Source organism: Procambarus clarkii, chromosome 58, assembly GCF_040958095.1.
Source record: "Procambarus clarkii isolate CNS0578487 chromosome 58, FALCON_Pclarkii_2.0, whole genome shotgun sequence".
In the NCBI taxonomy this organism is placed as follows: domain Eukaryota; kingdom Metazoa; phylum Arthropoda; class Malacostraca; order Decapoda; family Cambaridae; genus Procambarus; species Procambarus clarkii.
The window spans coordinates 8,115,930-8,135,501 of record NC_091207.1 but is presented as its reverse complement, the minus strand read 5'-3'; the positions used below and the strand labels follow the sequence as shown (position 1 = coordinate 8,135,501).

Sequence of the window (19,572 nt, the reverse complement as noted above, 5' to 3'; positions counted from 1 at the left end):
TAAGTTCAGCAAATTTGTTTAATTTCTTTAAACATTTTTACAAATTCAATTTTTTTAATTGTGAAAAATAAAACAAATTGATCAGCTGTTATTAATGATAATATTGATCTTGGCAGTAAAAATCAAGAAATACTTAATTAGCCTGGAAAACAGGTAATAGCTCAATAGGATGCCTTACCATCTTGAGTAAATGTAAATATTACTTATATTTAAATACTTTTTTCCTTCCCCTTATGTAAATATACACTAATACTGTTTTTATTTAAAATAACACTAAGTTTAGCATTAAAGCAAGCAGCAGCCACCAGCAGCCCCATCCTGCCAATAGTATTGTTAAATCTATAAGGCAATGTGATGGGATAATTCTCTCTCATCCCTGGACTCCCCAGACTTGCACACTACCACCTGAATTGTGACGTCAGTGTCTCAACTAGTAGTTCTACCAAGATATCATTATTATGTCTAGTTGCAGCTGTTTGCTGTTACCTCCATGCCATAGTGGTGCACTGGGGGAGGCTCTGTGGATCTGGTGTCCTTGGTTCCTTGTTCCTGAGTCTGTTCTCTTGTCTGCAGTGTCATCAAGCTTTGCCAGTCTGTGGTTAACGTTTGGGCTCATGGTGTTCATAGATTTGTGGCTCTGTCCGAGGTTTTTTAGAATTCATCTTATGCAAATATTCAGGATCGTGGGTTTTTCAGTCAAAAACAGCATGCTGACCACTTGTTACTTACTGAACATTATTTGTCTTTGCTGGCTTTATGTAGGTACAGGACAGTTAACTCTTTGCTAACTTCCCTATTTTCCTGGGAGTCACTTTCCACAGCTCTCCTCCAGCCCTGGTTAGTTGGTATTTTGTATTTTCTCCATAATGACTCACCACCAAGGAGACACCTTTAGGAACTCTCTCAGAACGTCTTCTATATTTTCTCCGTGATGACACAGCACCAAGGAGCCACCTTTAGAAACCCTCCCAAAAATCTAATGTTGAGAGTAATTAAATGTTTATTTCTGGTGTGCATGTTAACACAAAATATACAATTCAAGAACTACTAACATTTTTAAGTAATAAAACAAAATTTAAATCCAAAGTACACTGTTAACAATGGCAAGTATTATTTTCTTTATGGCATTCTTTATGGCGAGACTTCACACACTGTGAGTGTGTGGTGTGTGCTCGTGAGGGTCCCACTGCACTGTGCGAGATTATTCACCTCCATTATATCTTTGCGATGGAATACTGTCATCAATCTGCTGAGTGGGAAATTGTTCCTTGGTAGTGTATTGTCCTGTTTCCTGTTTGAATAAATATAATGCATGCACTCTGTTTGTTGAGTCCCGCCAATCCAAAAATATGGTACCGGCCTCACGTGGTTACTCGTGTGTTTGAAGTGTTTATAAATGCATATTGGTTTTACCTTCCTGTTTTAAAGTAACGTACCTATACTGTATATAGAAAGGGTTAGCAGCAGATCATGGTGGCAGCTGGAGATGCGCGCAGGTCTCTTTCCGACGTTCAAGATACCTTTGAGGGTTTTCCAAACCCACTGTTACATGGTACGCATTCTGATCACAACGCTCTCCCGGTCTTAAAGGTTGATTCTGAGGGGGGTTTTCCTAGACAGTTCACATCACAGTAAGGCGAACAGATTGGAGGCAAAACGCTGCCAGCATTCTTAGGTACCCTGCGATCGGCCCAGCCCTACATGGCTTCAGTAGCAACATCCTCCGCTCACTCGAGGTAGGACGAGTCTCCTGGTTCTCTTGCTGGATTTTCCCCTGTGCGTTTGTGCCGGCTTTGGATTTATTATGTGGTGGCCAGGTGTTCCAAGAAGTACTCTGTGTGCATGCATTTAGGGTTACCTTCCCTGGGTGCCCTGTAGGTACTGCCCCTGCGTGTTCATGATTTTCTTTCCTGAGACGTTCGGGATTGCACTCCCGTTGTGGTTGGTGTCATTTGTCTTTAACATCGCCCTTGGGGTTCAGCGGTGGTCGTGGGGCTCTATGTCTGGCCCTCGGTAGGGTGTGTTGGTGGTGTTGGCTGGGGCGCACGGTGTTATGCATGGCTACCATAACTGCGCGGCTGTGTCTTTCTTTGGTTGTTTGTGGTGTATTTTCGAGGGTTTGAGGTTTTATTTTTATTTCCTGGAAAAGGTGTGCCTAGCTTCCGATTAGGTTAGCCAAGGTTGTGTTTGCCGCTCCTCCTTTGTCCCCCTCGAGGTTGCATACATGACTTATTTAGCTAGGTCCACATCAGTAGGTAATCCCAACTCCCAGATGTACTTTGCTTAGTAAGAGCAGAACAAACCAAGTAAAGGAAGCATTTTCTGAATTACCTACTCATTATAAAGACCAGATTGTACTTAAGATTACTACAGTTTTGTTAAGTTTAAGACACAGTTGCTACACAAGACAACACAAAGTTGTCAGTGGGACCTGACCTCAGATGATTGTAGCCCAGAGTGGTGTAGTGACAGGTTGTGTTACCTGGCACCACACTTTGTGGTGTAGTGACAGGTTGTGTTACCTGGCACCACACTTTGTGGTGTAGTGACAGGTTGTGTTACCTGGCACCACACTTTGTGGTGTAGTGACAGGTTGTGTTACCTGGCACCACACTTTGTGGTGTAGTGACAGGTTGTGTTACCTGGCACCACACTTTGTGGTGTAGTGACAGGTTGTGTTACCTGGCACCACACTTTGTGGTGTAGTGACAGGTTGTGTTACCTGGCACCACACTTTGTGGTGTAGTGACAGGTTGTGTTACCTGGCACCACACTTTGTGGTGTAGTGACAGGTTGTGTTACCTGGCACTTCACTTGCTTTAACAAATTAAATATATGTACAATGCAGCCATTATTTAGTGGTTGCAAAATAACAGATCTATATAATAGTAATTACAGTACAGTACAGTACTTCAATAATTTATTAGGTGAAGAATATCATGATGTGAATGTTACCAAGTCTATTTTAGTTCTATGACAAATGAAGATCAAAATATTAACAAACCAGTTTCTCAGCCATGAGCTCAGCTTGGGTGTTCTCAATGATGTCCGCTTGTGAGTCACGTCGAATACGCTCGGCAGTTTCTCGAGCCTCTTCTTCTGCATATTCGTTCTTTCTAATAGCTGACATTGTTGCTTGATATGGAAGACTTTGCTTGGAGTGATGTATAGCAGCATCTAGAGCTCGTAACCACTCGGCCTTACTCCTAGAGACATACAAGTGATCATAATAAACATATATATTGTACATCTAAATACTCATCATCTGTCATTAGGCAAAATGTGAGCACCATGTCATGTGGATTGAAACAATGTGTGGGCGCCACAATGTACATGTACGTGGAGGCAGAAAATCCTAACATGGTTGTGATGAGAATAATAGGTACACAGGAGGGAAAGTCCACTCCCTGAGGTACCACGCATAAAGATAAAACAAGAGTAGGAGGAAAAATATTGTTAATAAAATAAGACTGGGCTGCATCCAGCAATAAGACATTAATAATAATAATTCATTGTGTTAGGGGACAGGCAGCCAATTTATACTGTACTACAATCAATTAACATGAGATGTTAAGAATGTGCAAGGTCCAATATATGCACATATTTTGTAATTATAACTGCAATTCCATTTTTGAATTGTCACAACATTTCATTTTGCATTATTTTAGTGGAGTCGAGTAAAGATTCATAAGTGTCAAGTGTATAACTTCATGACAATGATCTTGGTCACTTATGCATCACTCGGTACCCCTACTCAAATCTCTGAATATGTTAGACATTAAGTCACTGCACATTCTCTCATGTGTATTATACATATATAAAACGCTAAACTATAATGCCAATCCTGATCTCAAAAGCTTCATAGAAGGATGTAACAGAACCCATGAGCACCACACCAGAAATAAATAGTTTTGATATTCCTAGAGTACGACTTAATCAAACTAGAAATGCTCTACAAATCAAGGGGCCCAGAATGTGGAATGACCTTCCCAACCATGTTAAAGACTGTACCTCTCTCAACCAGTTTAAGTTAAAAACGAAGCTATACCTAATAAATTCCCTGTAACCTACCTTACCCTTCTATTGTCAACCAATGTCTGTTTTTTTTTAAAGAGCGCTGTTTGTCGACAAAATTGTATTTGTGCTGCTTTTTCATCTATGTTTTCATTTCTTGTTTTCATTCTACTCATTATGCTCAATTAGTATTAACCCTTGCACTGCTCACCTATTTTCGGCAAAAACGTCTTGGTGCAATTGACAAGGACATATTTTTGTTATTTTTACAAATGTTCAGGTAAATTTAATGTCAAAATGTTTCCAAAGTCAAATATTTCCATTTCAAAACACAAATAGTAATGAAAACATTAAAAAACATTAAAATATAGCCAAATTAAAAAACAAAAAGCACAACTCTCTGAGCGCCTAAAGGCGCTTTGCGCAGTGCAGTGGTTAAGCTTGTCATTTAAGTTTATCACGCCCGAAACGCTTTGCGTAATAGTGGCTTTAGGCATTGTATGTACTAGCTATTACCTATAAGTCAACCAATCTTTGTAAAAATTTATTGTATGTATGTACCTTACCTAAATAAACATTTTATTTTATTTTATTTTATTTTATTTATTTTATTTTATATTCAGGTGGGAGATGGAATGGATTATTTTCCATAATCAAAAACAGGAAGCTTGTTGAGCTTATCGAGGTCCCATCAGGTCAAGTGCTGACCTCTACCAAGTTGCAACCCACAACAGTTATTTAACTGGGTGCATATTTTTTTGCAACCCGTTCTCGCAAATTCGTAAAGTCAATATTGACTTATTAACTACGTGCATAGGTGATATACTAAACATAATAGATACCCTTAAAAAGATTCATAGAAAACACCAACCTTACCTCACCTTGTTAGTATCTTAAGATAAGCATCTTATTGCTTCGTAATTACAATTATTACTTAACCTATACCTATTATAGGTTAGGTAATAATTGTAATTACGAAGCAATAAGATGCTTATCTTAACATACTAAGTAGGTTAGGTAAGGTCAGTGTTTTCTATGAATCTTTTTAAGGGTATCTATTATGTTAAGTATGTCACATATGCACATATTTAATAAGTCAATATTGACTTATTAAATTTGCGAGAACGGGTTGTTTTTTTGCTAGATGAATAGAGGCATCAGGTGAAAAGAAATATTACCCAAATACTCTCACTTGTGAGTAGAATTGAACCTGGGAACATTTTGGAAGTGCTTGACTGCACTTACTACTGCATTACACAACCAACAAAGGTTCTAGATGATAACTGCTATGATTACTTTCAAGACTATCACAAATAATAAATAACAAAATACCTCATGTGGAATGATAAACTTCTTACCGTCTTGCACTGAAATATGTTGAAATTATATTGTTTATCTCCATTAAGCACCAGAACGTCACTGACTGCAAATGACTTCTTTACATAAAGAAATGGCATGCAAGTAGAGTATTGAAAGCTTAAAATGGAAAAAATTACTATGTACATCATGCACTTATAGATCTGAAACATTATCAATATTGAAGATATAATGACAGAAGAATCTATGAAATATTTTACCTGTGATCAGTAGCAGCAAGTTCAACAAGTTTGTTGCTTTCTAAACAGAGTGTAAACCTACACGGCCTGGCACCAGGTTCATCAGGAATGTTGTGCACTGTGGCTGATGGAGTGAGACATATGTGGGTTCGGCCCACAGCCTTAGCCAGTGCTTCTGATTGTGCTTTAACCATGTGATTAGAGACAATTAGTGCCCAAGGTCGTAATTCAATTTCTCGTTTTACCCATATTGGTGCCCACCACGCTCGCTGGTATATCTTTCCCTGTATGAATCCAAAACATAGTATTTTAGATATTTATTTTAATATACTAACAGAAAATTATATAAACAAAATCAGATATTCCAACAGAACTTTTACGTACATTATTTTCAATGATCTCTTCAAAAACAACAGAACATACTTGTTTTAGAATTTGCTCCACAAACTTCTTATAAACTTCTTCAACTGCCCTTTCTAGAGCAGCAGATTCAGTATCTTGTGCATAACGACCCTCTAGGAAAGCAAGAAAAACAGGAAATGTGAAGTACAATATTGATGTTGCTAGTTGGGTAAAGTCACGAGCATCCCATTCCCGTCCTAGGCTTGTGATCAGATGCCTCGTCACCTCCCTCACTTCTACAATATTTAGCGTCACCTGGAAAGCAGGATCACATAATCAGCTCATAGTAATTATTGTGCTACATAATGATGGAGGAGGAGTGGACCCTCGTCATAATGAAGCTCATTCAAATGAACGTCTGCAAAATTCTCACATTCTGGCAGAGGAAAAATGCACTATAATGTAACAGTGCATCTGGTATTGTGTGCTCAAGCTCCAGCCATACCTAGGCATTACTATGGAAAACCTAACCCCATCCAATTGTTAATAAATTCATAAAAATTTAAATAGTCCAAAAATCAAACTGATCAATTACTATGCAAGTAGTACTGTATTATCAAATAATAACTTGATAAATATACTGTATACAGAACTGTCAAAATAAAGTGTACAATACAAATACCAGTTTATGAACAGGTTCATAAACTGGGCACTAGTGTATCATACTCCCTTTTTCTACATATACAAGGAATGGGTTTATTAGAGCCTATAAGGTTGTTTTATTGCTAAATATAGTATTTTCGAAACTTCAGTACTGCAAGAGTTCCCCTCAGTGGTTCCCCAAGCTACTTACTGGAATTGTCCAAACTTTAGGGGCCAGATAAGGCTATAAGGAATCACAAGCATTTTCGGGACACCAGGACCAGAATCTGACACTCTCCGTAGAGGCACCAGGGAGTCTGGGGATACAAGATCACCACAGTATCAAAGGGAAAATCACCTGAAATCACTTTGGTAGATCACACCAAAACAAGCAATTGCTTGGGCAGAATTTCCAGCCCTGATTCAAACTATGCACACATTTTTTTTGTCAAGGTCTAACAGCTAGTTAGCATCATTCTCTTGCCACCAGACAGCAGCTTCGGTGACTCGACGGTCCATGCCAGCCATCCCAGTTATATACACATTTAGTATTGTCCCATCTGGTCCCACACTGCTCTTTGGACTTTGTTCAGTGTATAGGCCTGTGCTTGTGTTCGTTTCCTTAGTGCTTCCCATACTGTATAGGTGTTATCATGCAACCTGTTGCATGTACCATAATCACTTGTTTCACCCAGCTGCCTGTGGCTAGAGTTTCCTTCCAAGCCACTGGTAATGCCCCTACCCTCAGTCAGGGTTCTTTTCACTGAGAAGATTTGGGAGTCCGAGGCCCTGGGGTCTCCTCTAAAGGTGCCTCGCCTCGGGTGGTGCATCTGTGTCTGCACCTCTATGGACTCCAGTGGTTGGGGTTTGCTGTAATTAACTTTTCAGGGATGCACTGTGTCGAGGCATTTTTAGATTATATTTTCTGATGTCAACTTCTGCCTCCTCTTGATGCATTTTTCATTCATCAGGGGTTGGTGTGATCTTCACAACATATTACCCAGCACCTGGTCTTCTAGCTGAGCTCTACCCGAGTTGGTGCCGTTAAATAAGTAATTATCAAAAGAAGGCACCAAACCGGGAAGGTTATGTAGCACCATCAAATGTGCAGGATAATCAGAGGGCGCTAAATATCACCAAGGATGCCAATATGAGAACAGAAACGCATAAGGCAAACGATATCAAAAGCATCCGATTCACCAAGAATTCTATCGAGGGACAAGCGACCGCAAGGGACGGTCATAAAGCAAGACACACGCTCGTCCTGGAAGTCAGAACATTCAACAAGAATATGCAAGACCGTAAGAGGGACAAGGCAATTTGAACAAGAAAGAGCAGGGCAGCGCTCCATTAAGTGACCATGAGTTAAGCACATATGGCCAATACACAACCTCGCCAGAGCCGTTTTCCACTGCCGGTTACTGTGGTAGGAGGAAGGCCATGAGGACACACTACTCTTAAGAGAACACAGTTTGTTACCATTAAAAGAAGACCAGCAATCCTGCCAACGGGTAAGGATGGAGGGATGAATAACTGGGTAAAAGTCAGAATAAGGAATACCTTTACAGATGGGACAAGAGCGGACAGTTCCCAAGAGTGTGCAGCATTTGCACGCTCATTTAAAGAGTCACCAATATGGCTGGGAAACCAGCTAAACTCAACCGACTTAAATTTACTGGAAATAAGAAACAGTCAACGCTGAATCTCGACAACCACTGGATGGATCGGATTAAAGGACCCGAGAGTCATGAGGGCACTACGAGAATCAACGACAACCACAAAGGAAGATTAACAACGAGAAAGCAGGAGACAAAGGGCAGAGAGAATAGCATAGAGTTTAGCTGTGAAGCTGCTAGTCTCCGAAGGTAGGCGGCACATATAAGTGCGGTCAGGAAAAACAAGAGTAGCCTACACCGTCCGCAGACTTAGACCCATCGGTGAAGATGGAAACGGAGCGGGAGTGCGAAGAAAAGTGCTCAAGGAAAAGGTGTTTCAGAACTGTAGGAGGGGTAAAAGTTTTAGTGATGATGGTCAAGGACGTACAAAACTTCGGAAGGGGGACTCTCCACGGGGGAAAGGAAGGAAAAATACAAGGAGAAACATTAGAAATATGAACTGAAAGAGGATCTTGTAAGCGAGACAAACGGACAGAAAGAGGAAGGTGGTGAAGAGGAACAGGAACCCCAGGACAGGGGTAAAAGTTAAAGCACGAAAGAGGCGAGCGGAAAGATGTTGCAAGGACCATGCAAGATAGGGAAGACAGTAGCAATCCCGGCAGTCCTGGAGAGATAGGAAGCCAGTGTCAACATACAAAAAGAGGGTGGGAGTCAAACGAAAGGCACCAGAGCTGAGGCGTCACCCAGTATGATGCAAAGCATCAAGATGGCGAAGAGCTGAAGAAGAAGCAGATGAGTAAGCAGGGCAACCATAATCGAGTTTAGACAAGACGAGAGAGGAATGTAAAGCGATGAGAGTGCGCCTATCCACTCTCCAAGAAGTATGGGACAAAACCTTAAGGAGGGTAAGGGCCCTAGAGCATTCAACTCGGAGGTAAGAGGTATGGGGTGACCAAGACAAACGAATGTCAAAGATTAACCCCAAAAGCTTAGTGGAATCCCTGTACACAAGGAGATGGCCATAAAGCGACAAAGAGGGACGAAGAACGACATGCTTCCGAGTAAAAGTCATAGCACAAGTCTTAGATGGAGAGAACCTGAAGCCATGATCGGTGGTCCAAGACGACACAGCATCAATCGCAAGTTGAAGCCGCCATTGTAGGAGAGGCGAATCATCACCTCGACAGCAAAGGGTAAGATCATCGACATAGAGAGCGGAGAAGACGCCAGAATGAAGAGAGGAAAGAAGACCATTGAGGGCAACCAGAAAAATGAGTATTGCTCAGAACACTACCTTGGGGCACACCTTCGTATTCCTGAAAAGAGGCAGAGAGAGTGGCACCAAGCCTAACCCGAAAGGAACGACGAGAGAAGAAGCCCTGGAGAAAGAGAGGGAGACGTCTACAAAGCCCAAAAGAATGAAGTTGGGAACGAATATGATATTGCCAGGTGGTGTCGTAAGCCTTTTCCAGGTTAAAAAGGACGGCAAGAACGAAGGTCTTTGCAGCAAAAGCAGTACAAACATAGACCTCCAAGTTCACCAGGACATCAGTTGTGCTGTGGCACTTGCGAAAACCAAATTGAGAAGGGGAAAGGTGGTGATAGTGTTTCAAGAACCACATCAAACAAACGTTAACCATACGCTCAAAGAGTTTACAGACAACTTGTGAGGGCAATAGGGCGGAAGTCCTTAGGGGATGACATGACCCAAGAGACCCTGGTTTTCCGAACAGGGAGGACAATGTCATTGACCCAGTCCTCAGAAACTGATGACTCCCATACCCGAATTATACAGACTCGGTAAATACTAAGACATGCACGGAGGGAGATGGAGAAGCAACTCATAATGAATCCCATCGGAGCCCGCTGCCGTAGAACTGCAGAGGGCCAGAGCAGACTGAAGCTCAGAGAGAGAAGGGATCGTTATAGGGAAGTCTAAGATGGGTGGAGAAATCCAAAGGACGGGATTCAAGAAGAGGTTTATGAGGAAGGAAAGATTGAGGAAGATGAGAACCAGAGCTAACAGAAGAAAAGTGGGAACCCAGTTCAGTAGCGACCTGCAACGGGTCCGCCACAAGAGTACCATGTAGGCGAAGGACCAGCGAAACATCGGGAACGAACTTACCCGCTATCTTTTGGATACGCTTCCAGATCTGCGGCAGAGGAGTTTCATACGTAATGGGGGAGACATAAGACATCCAACATTCACGTTTAACCATATGGATGGTTCTATGGGCCACCGCACTCGCCTTCTGAAACAACAGAAAAGACTCAGCCGTCTGCCGGCGGCGGTGTCTCTTCCAGGCTGCACGCTTACAGCGGACAGCCTGAGCACAGTCCACATTCCACCAGGGAACACACTTTCGCATCCTCCGAGAGGAAGAGTGAGGAATAGAGCGGAGGGCAGCGTAGAAGACGATGTCATGAAAAAGGAGGAGTGCGCGAGGGAGAGGCAGAATGGAGAGGTCGGAGAGAGTAGCATGGAGGATAAATAGGTTCCAGTCTGCCTTAGCAAACCGCCACCTAGGAAAGGAGAGGGGAGGGGAGGGTGAAAAGAAAAAAAGGTAACAAAGATAGGGAAAGGGTCACTGCCATGGAGGTCAAGAACCCTCCATGAGAAATCCAAGTAAAGAGATGACAAGCAGAGAGAAAGATCAAGATAGGAAAGGGTGCGAGTCCGTGAGTCCAAATGAGTGGGCTCACCAGAATTTAGAAGAGACAGGGAAGAAGAGAGGATGAACAGTTCAAGAAGGCGACCCCGGGTGTTTGTCAGAACATCACTCCAAAGGATATGTCGACATTGAAATCACCTAGCAGGAGCACAGGCTCCGGCAAGGAGTCCAGTAGGTGTTTAAGATCAGGAAGAGAAAGCGAGACAGTCGGGGAAGATATATGGAACAAACCATGTACAGTACTATTTCCTTACAGAGATTCGGGCAGCAGAACATTGGAGAGGCGACAGAAAAAGTAAGGGGACGAAGGGAACATCAGAGCGAATCAAGAGAGCAGAAGAGTTAGGAGCCCCAGCAACAGCCGGGGGGGATGGGGGGGGGGGAAAGAGATAGAGAGAAAGGAATAGTCACGGAAGTGACCAAGACGAGCACCAAGCATCGGCTCCTGGAAACAGACACAAAGAGGCGAAAACTGTGAAATCAGAAGGTGGAGTTCAAGGAAAGTGGCGTAATATCCATGAATGTTCCACTGAAGAATTGACATCGACAAGAAGAGAAAGGATAGCAACAGAGAACAACAAAGAAACAAAGATGAAAAAGGAACACAGTACGTTAAAGAAATGCAGAATCAGGGTTAGGAGGCATGGGTAAACTGACTAAAGGAGGACGGAAGGGAGCTGGAGGACTGACCAGGGATGGACAAGCAGAGTCCGAAGGAGGAGTGGGGGGGTGGGACAACCGAGGGTCAAGGACAGCAGTAGGAGGGGCAGAAACCAGGGAGTGCACCTCAGCAAGGGCATCAACCGAGAGGGAAGCGGGGGCCAAAGAAACCTCCATAGCAAGAACAGGGGGCATAACCACTGAAACGGGAGGGGATGGAGCAAGAGTGTCAGAGGTAGGGGGCGAGGAAGAAAGTGAAGTCTTCTTGCCTGCCGGGGAGGAGGAAGGAGAGGAGCCAGGCTTACGCTTCTGACTCAAAGAGACAGGCGTCCCAGCAACAATGTACTGGGCAACAGATTCAAGCATCTCAACAGGAGAAGCAGAACGAGAGCAAACATGATGGCCGTTGGGAGAGCAATGGCCATCAGCCCGCACTGACAGGCAGCGTGGAGAGCCAACAGACGGAGGAGAAGGATGGGAAGGAGGATCATAGGGAGACGAGGAAGAAGACACAAGAGACATGACAGACTGGGCAGAAAGAAGGGGAACCCCAGACAGAGAACCATGAGGGGGACCCTTCGAGACAGAACTCAAAGGAACAGAGGAGGAGGCAGTGGGCATGTCTGTGTCTAAGACCTGGAAACAGTTGTGACTGAGGAAGGTGGGAAGGACGAGGAGAGGAAGAGTGCAACACGCGAGCATAAGAGATGTGCACATATAGCATAAGAGCATAGCATAAGAGCATAAGAAAAGTGCACTCTGACTTAGAGTGACCTTCGCCCCCACACAAGGGACAGAGAGAGATAGTACCGGAGCATTGGAGGGCACCATGCCCAAACCTCCAGCACTTATTACGGAGCAGAGGAGAGGGAATGTACTCCTGGACGGAGAACCTGGAACCAGCAAGAATGACAGAGCAGAAGGGTCCTACCATCAAAGGTAATCTTCACAACCCGAAGGGGCTGATGGCGACGGCCACGAGGGGGATGAGTAAACGTGTCTACCTGGAGGACAGAATGGCCCTGGGCTTCGAGAATATGCCAAATATCTTCGTGGCATTCCTGTAGATTCCTAACACCGGTTGCAACATGGGGTGGGAGAATACAGTACCAACATTGGCATTCAACCGAGCGTTCTTGGAGACCCGAAAAAGGGTCTCGCCAAGGCAAGATAAGGCAACCAAGCGGGTGGCTGCATCCTGAGAAGGAGCAGCAATGACACGTGTACCGAGACGGGTGGGGTTGAAAGTAACAGAGACATCTACGGAATCAAAAAGGTGCCTATGGAGGGATAAATTGTAAGGAGGTGAAGAATCCAGAGGGAGGAGATCAAAGTATTTGACCCACGAAGTGGGACCAAACAAGGTGTGGTACGCATCAGTATGGGAAGGGATCATGCAAGTGCGCCATGGCGTGGACGGTGTTGAGAACTCCCAGAGAGAGGGGGATTGAAAGGTGCAGACTGAGAGACTGAGCCGTGCCAGGGGAGGAGGATTGTGGCCTACTGGGGGCTTGTGGCTCGACCCAACCACAGAGGAGGGAGAGGAGCCGAGGGGAGTAGTCAGGAGCAGCAAGGTCGAGGCCCAATGCAGCGGGGGCTACAGAGCCCGGTCTTCCAACAGAGTGAATTGGGGGCTTGGTCGCCCACCCCACGAGCCTGAGAAGGTATAACAGGAACAGATTTCGACAGAGATGAGAGGAAAAACGTTCATTCACGAATGTGCCCCACACCCACCACAGAGCCACAATTAGAGGCAGGACACCCAACAAGAGACATGTTGCCGATCTTGCCGGGGCCACCTAGGGGTGCGTCGTGAGTATACACCCCACAAACTCCACCTTAAGAACCGTCAGTCCACCGAGATCGGGTTCAGTAACGAAAGGAGGATTGACAATAAAAGGGTCCCCTCGTTCAAGACCTTGGGTACTACAGTTCTATGGGTGCAAGAGTATGCCTCCTCAAACACCCGGGTGTGAAAACAAAAGAGGGCCAAAAGAATTATGAAAACAGGCACTAGGTCAGCGAGAAATGACAATTAGAAAGGAGAAGGGGGGGGGGAGAAAAACGAAACAAAAGGAAAAGTTGTCCAGCAAAATTAGTGAGGACAACAGCAGGAGCATAAGGCCACAAAAGGACATAGGACTAACCCACGGAGCATCACACTCCGGCAGCCGCCCACCAAGCCCCCTCATGGCAACAACGAGCCGAAGAGGGAGGGGGTTTGGTGCCAGTAGTTTTCTTCACATCTCGTTCATAGAGAGGATATGGCATTACCCCTAAGAGTCTGCTGCTGTATGTTCCCAATTGATTTAGGTGGTCCTTGGCTTTGAAGTTTGTCAATAGCCAGTTTTTTTTATCCCGGCCAAATTGTTGGGTCTACAGCTACTTTATATCTTCATGTAGGCAACATGTTTCTGTTTGCTCTTTGTGATTGGCTCAACTCCTGTCTTGGGCAGCGGCTTCTCAGGCAGTGGCTGTTTTTTTTACTTCTGGGGTTTAGGAGTTCTGATGGCTGTTCTTCCCAGCAGGAAGGGAAGGGAATTATCAGAGGAATCCAAGGCGCCAAGCCATTACAACTATACAGCACTTGGAAGTGATCAGGATAAGGATTTGGGATGGGATGAGCGGAAGGAATGATGCCCAACAACTTGGACGGTCGAGGATTGAATGCCGACCCGCATGAAGCAAGACTGTTGCTCTACCGTCCAGTCCAAAGCTCCCTGCTAATTTGTTGGATATGGCTTCGGCTGTGTAGATTTGCCACCCCCACGTCAATAGGTGTCCCGATGGTTCAGGTCCCTTTGTGGAGCTGTAATTAGGAACTTTCCCTTAATTATACTTATATATACAATACTGTACTTTTATACGACTTGCCTCTAAGAGACTTTTTCTTGCCGGCGATCTATCTGCCAGCAGACAAAATATTCTAAAAAGTTTGAAGACGGCATCTTCTGAGAAGACTGGAAAATGTCGTTGTAAGAGTGTGCCTCGTCCCAGAAGCCAAAAGGTGTGTTCAAGGGTATCGTGATGTTTCTTAAGCTCCCCGTATGGTGTTGAACCATCATCAGCTTCAACTAGCACCTAAAAAGAGTACTGCGTCAAAATTAAGGCGAACAAAATATGTTGCTGACATTTTAATGCCTGAAACGCTATGCGTATTAGTGGTTTTAGGTATTGTATGTACTAACTCTATCTATAAATCCAACATTATGTTTGTAAATCAACTATGTATGCACTTTTCCTGAATAAAAATTTATTTATTATTATTTTATTTTTAATCATCATTACCCAATTTTATACTTTTATGGGGTGGGGAAGCATTTGCATGAGGAAGACAGAAGCAGTAGAGGATGATGGTACTGAACTACAAATTACACCTACCACACATCATTTTCCATATTACACAACAGCATGTGCATGAACCCTTAAGTTGTTCCAATGGAATCTTCAAGTCAAAACATTTAAAACATTCGCCTCCTTTTGGCAAACTTTTTTCCACCTAGCTTTTATGCTACTACATCATTTCTCCTCCACTGTTCATATTTAATTCACAATTCTACAAACATTAACCAAAACTTTGTTAAATTTTAAACTCCAACTGGAAAAGATCAAGGCAAGTGGGCGGACCTTCGAAAAACCGTCGGCTTCCTGTCCTCATCGAGGCCACTAGTGTTAGTGACCGCTCAGGTAAATCTAGAACCCCGATAAATCTTCAACCCCCCATAAATCTACAACTCTCGCAAATAAACATGCCTATTAATTCCTTGGGTAACATTAGTATCAATCCCAGTAGGCTGAGTGTAGCACTTACCTCGTGTGTGAGGAAATACAAATATTGCTCAAAATTAAGCTGTTGACAGCTTAGATATTCTCCAATACAATTTTCCACCCGCCTGTTGACATTGAGCAGGACACCGACATTCTGCGTCAGAACCTGTAGAGACCAAGATAGTACTATTAGAATATGTTCGTGGTGCATTGGTTTATACTAACTGTATACTAACTATATAACTATACTAACGGCCAACAAACTCACCCTTAACATTGACAAAACTTTCTATATTCTGTTTGGCAATAAATCCTCTAATCAAATAAATCTCAAAATAAACAATACCCAAATTTGTAACAAATTAGATGGCAAATTCCTTGGCATTCTCATTGACCACAAGCTGAATTTCCAGGGACACATTCTAAATATATCAAAAAAAGTTTCAAAAACTGTGGGCATTCTTTCTAAGATCAGATATTATGTACCACGCCCTGCCCTGGTGACTCTCTATTACTCCCTTATCTATCCATATCTCAACTATGGTATTTGTGCTTGGGGCTCAACTACCCAAAATCACTTACGTCCTCTAATTACTCAACACAAAGCTGCTATTAGGACAATATCCAACTCTGGCCCCAGGCATCACTCGGTACCCCTACTCAAATCTCTGAATATGTTAGACATTAAGTCACTGCACATTCTCTCATGTGTATTATACATATATAAAACGCTAAACTATAATGCCAATCCTGATCTCAAAAGCTTCATAGAAGGATGTAACAGAACCCATGAGCACCACACCAGAAATAAATACAGTTTTGATATTCCTAGAGTACGACTTAATCAAACTAGAAATGCTCTACAAATCAAGGGGCCCAGAATGTGGAATGACCTTCCCAACCATGTTAAAGACTGTACCTCTCTCAACCAGTTTAAGTTAAAAACGAAGCTATACCTAATAAATTCCCTGTAACCTACCTTACCCTTCTATTGTCAACCAATGTCTGTTTTCTTTAAAGAGCGCTGTTTGTCGACAAAATTGTATTTGTGCTGCTTTTTCATCTATGTTTTCATTTCTTGTTTTCATTCTACTCATTATGCTCAATTAGTATTAAGCTTGTCATTTAAGTTTATCATGCCCGAAACGCTTTGCGTAATAGTGGCTTTAGGCATTGTATGTACTAGCTCTACCTATAAGTCAACCAATCTTTGTAAAAATTTATTGTATGTATGTACCTTACCTAAATAAACATTTTATTTATTTTTTTTTTATTTTTATAAGGTAACACTTTGGTGTCAAAACTTTTGGCTAAACCTTCACTTGTGTATTCTCTTCCTCCCTGCCTTTGAAAATGTTGACAAGGATCAACGAAACATTTCTTAGTGTCAGGCCGTAATGAAACTGTAAAATGAACTATGCCGAGTACATTTGTCAACTTCTTTTTCAGATAAAGAACATAATGGAGATGATTCATGCTAGAATCATTGACCTAATCCTTTCTGTCATATTAAATGATAGTATATGTGTATATGTTTTGTGACCTGTATGTACCTTGTTCTTAAATGCAAACCCTGCTCTGAAACTCTTCCTGAATAGATGTAATAGGAACCATAATCACCACCAGAAATAAATATATTTTTGATGTCCCCAGAGACAAACGTTTGTTTGATTCTGTTTCCTCTTTCCGCCGGGTATTGAACCAGGACCCTTAGGACTACGAGCCCCGAGCGCTGTTCACTCAGCCATCAGGCCCCCTTTCATCTACAACTACAAAGATCTACAAGATCTTCAACTGCAAAACATAGCAGGCCAACAGAGCTAACCAGGCCAACGATGAAGCAGCAATTGTAAGGAGAAATATTCCACACAAAATTCTAGATAATTTTCAAGAAAAACTTCCTGACAATTGAACTCCAAACTACGAAAGGTACAATCTTCTTAGGAACGTGTTACCAACCACCAAAACGACCCCAAACACAGAACACTGGGACACGGAAAGAACAACCAGGCTGGAGATGCCATCCACAATATGATTAGGAGCGAAAATCTAACCCACCTGGGCCCAGACTTTCCAACTTATGTCAGACAAGGACACTGTGGTAAACCAGACATAATACTGTCAGACAACCACCACTTCCTAAACACCCGCATAGAATGGGGCCCTGTGAGCACAAGTGACCACCTACCAATAATAATGACGCTATCAACTAACCCTATTGAGAAACCCTCACCACCAAGACTTCAATACACTAAAGCTGACTGGGAGGCGTTCAAAACAAGTGCACAGGAAATCAATGTCGCAGACTTTAATGGAAAGAAAACATCGTGCATAAACACAGCTAAATATATGGATTAGCATCATAGAAAAATGCATGAGCGATCATATCCCTGTTGCTCACCACACAACGCTGCCACACCCCCCAGCTACTGATGCATTTACAACACTGCAAACCAGATATAACAATCATCTACAACTCATAACGCACAATGGGTGGACATTAGCTTAGCTGCCAACACCCACACATCGTGTTAGCAAGGCGAACAGCCCGCCTGCTTTCATAATTCTCACTGTATTTTCCACTTCTAAACTTCCCTTCACCTATGACTCTCCATCTTCTCTTTTTCTTCCTCTTGAGAATAGGTGCAGTTTGCATGAAGGGTTTACCCTCCCGATGACTGCACCAGGACAGATGTAGGGAGACGCGTTGACGTTGAGGAGGAGAAGAAAGTCAAAAGTGTTAGATGTGTCGGGCCGTAGAGAGAGGAGTGGCGACGAAAACAGAGGGGGACGTTAGAGGGAGACTCGCCGCACCGTAGGGCGGGATGTCAAGTTCACGGCGGCGGCTGATCCACGCACGGCGTAGCAGCGTGCGCAAGACGGCAACTAATATTTTTCCGGAAACTTGTATATCGGAAAGTGCAAGCAGTACGCATTCCAAATCACCCATGTGTCAGGGGCCACCCGGCCACCAGGCAGTGCCTTCGGCTGAGACATCTTATCCGGTACCCTATAAACAAACTCCTTTACTCCCGACACCCAGACAGTGGATGAGCACCATGGGATCGGAAGCACCCGGGCATCCCGATAAGGGCCCAACACCGGACCCCTCACAGGGCACGACCCCAGCAGCCAGTACTAGGCTTCCCCCAGACCGGGGCAATGAAGGAGGGGGAACTGGAGGGGATGCAGGCGCGGCATCGACCTCACCACCGGGCGCAGGAGCCAAAGCCCCCTGGTGCACATCTTTCCGCAACACCACGACGAGGTCCCGATCATCATGGGCAACCCCCCACTGCGGAGATCCAACAACAGTAGACGCAAGAAGGGGGGGGGGGCACAGGCAGCAACTTCGGAGCCCCGCACAGCACCATCATCCACGCCGGGGGACGCCAGAGCACCATACTCCCCCACCTCCTCCCAAGGCACACCACGAAGGGGAGACACACTCCGAGCCCGCCGCGAACGCTTCAAGACAGGCCGCACCACACCACGCCCAGCAGGCCCCTCCGCAGGCACGGCCACCATCTTCACATCCACACACACCACACCCGCACTGTCCGAAGAGTCCACAGAGGCCACATCACCCACACTGTCCACATCATCCACGGAAACAGCCTCAGAATACCGACGCGCACGCTTCTGCAAAGGGATGGAAAGAGCAGAACTACAGTCGCCAACACACACAGGCACGGCAGGCACCGCCCCCTGCCGAAGCCCCCCCTCCAAAACAGCAGAACCCGCGTCCGCGGGAGCCGGTATCACATCCACAGGTGGAGGTGGGACATGAACCTCCACCGGGACATTCTGCATGTGCAGGATGTCTACATGCAGCGCAGGCGACGGCCCAACACCCACATACACCGGCTCAACAACCCCAGGGGCCACAGCAGTCACCAGACGTGTCGCACAGGCCGTAGAACTCGCCCCAACAGGCGGAGCAGCAGACAGGCAATCAGACGCCTCAGGCACAGCACCCACACCGTCCTCAGAACCATCCGAACGCAACAGGAGCAGAAAATCCTCCGCACGAAAAACATACACCCTACCAGTCGCTCCCACATTGCACGCTGCAGCCAGATGACTCTCGTGACCACACCTATAACAAGTGCGTGGTTGACCCCGATACAGGCAGCGGAACGTGTAACCCAACACTGACAGCGACGACGGCACACTACACTTCAGCGACATCATCAGGGTGCGGGAGCCGTCAAGCATACCAACACAGTGCCCGGCAACGACCTTGTTCCAACGAACACTTAACACTGTCCCAAATCGTTCAAAACAGGAGGTTAAAAAGTC

The 19,572-nt window shown here is 44.5% G+C and overlaps 1 protein-coding gene across 1 annotated transcript in view; it reads right to left on the bottom strand.

Annotated features, from left to right (window-relative positions):
* Positions 1-19,572, bottom strand: part of LOC123768036 (switch-associated protein 70) — a 114,809-nt gene that overhangs the window by 39,704 nt on the left and 55,533 nt on the right. Inside the window, exons 2-6 of the mRNA XM_069306516.1 lie at positions 15,314-15,436; positions 14,377-14,583; positions 5,994-6,227; positions 5,592-5,854; positions 3,005-3,206 (exon numbers count right to left, since the gene is read on the bottom strand). Of these exons, the coding sequence (XP_069162617.1) occupies positions 3,005-3,206; positions 5,592-5,854; positions 5,994-6,227; positions 14,377-14,583; positions 15,314-15,436 (1,029 nt within the window). The remainder of the gene's footprint in view (positions 1-3,004; positions 3,207-5,591; positions 5,855-5,993; positions 6,228-14,376; positions 14,584-15,313; positions 15,437-19,572) is intronic.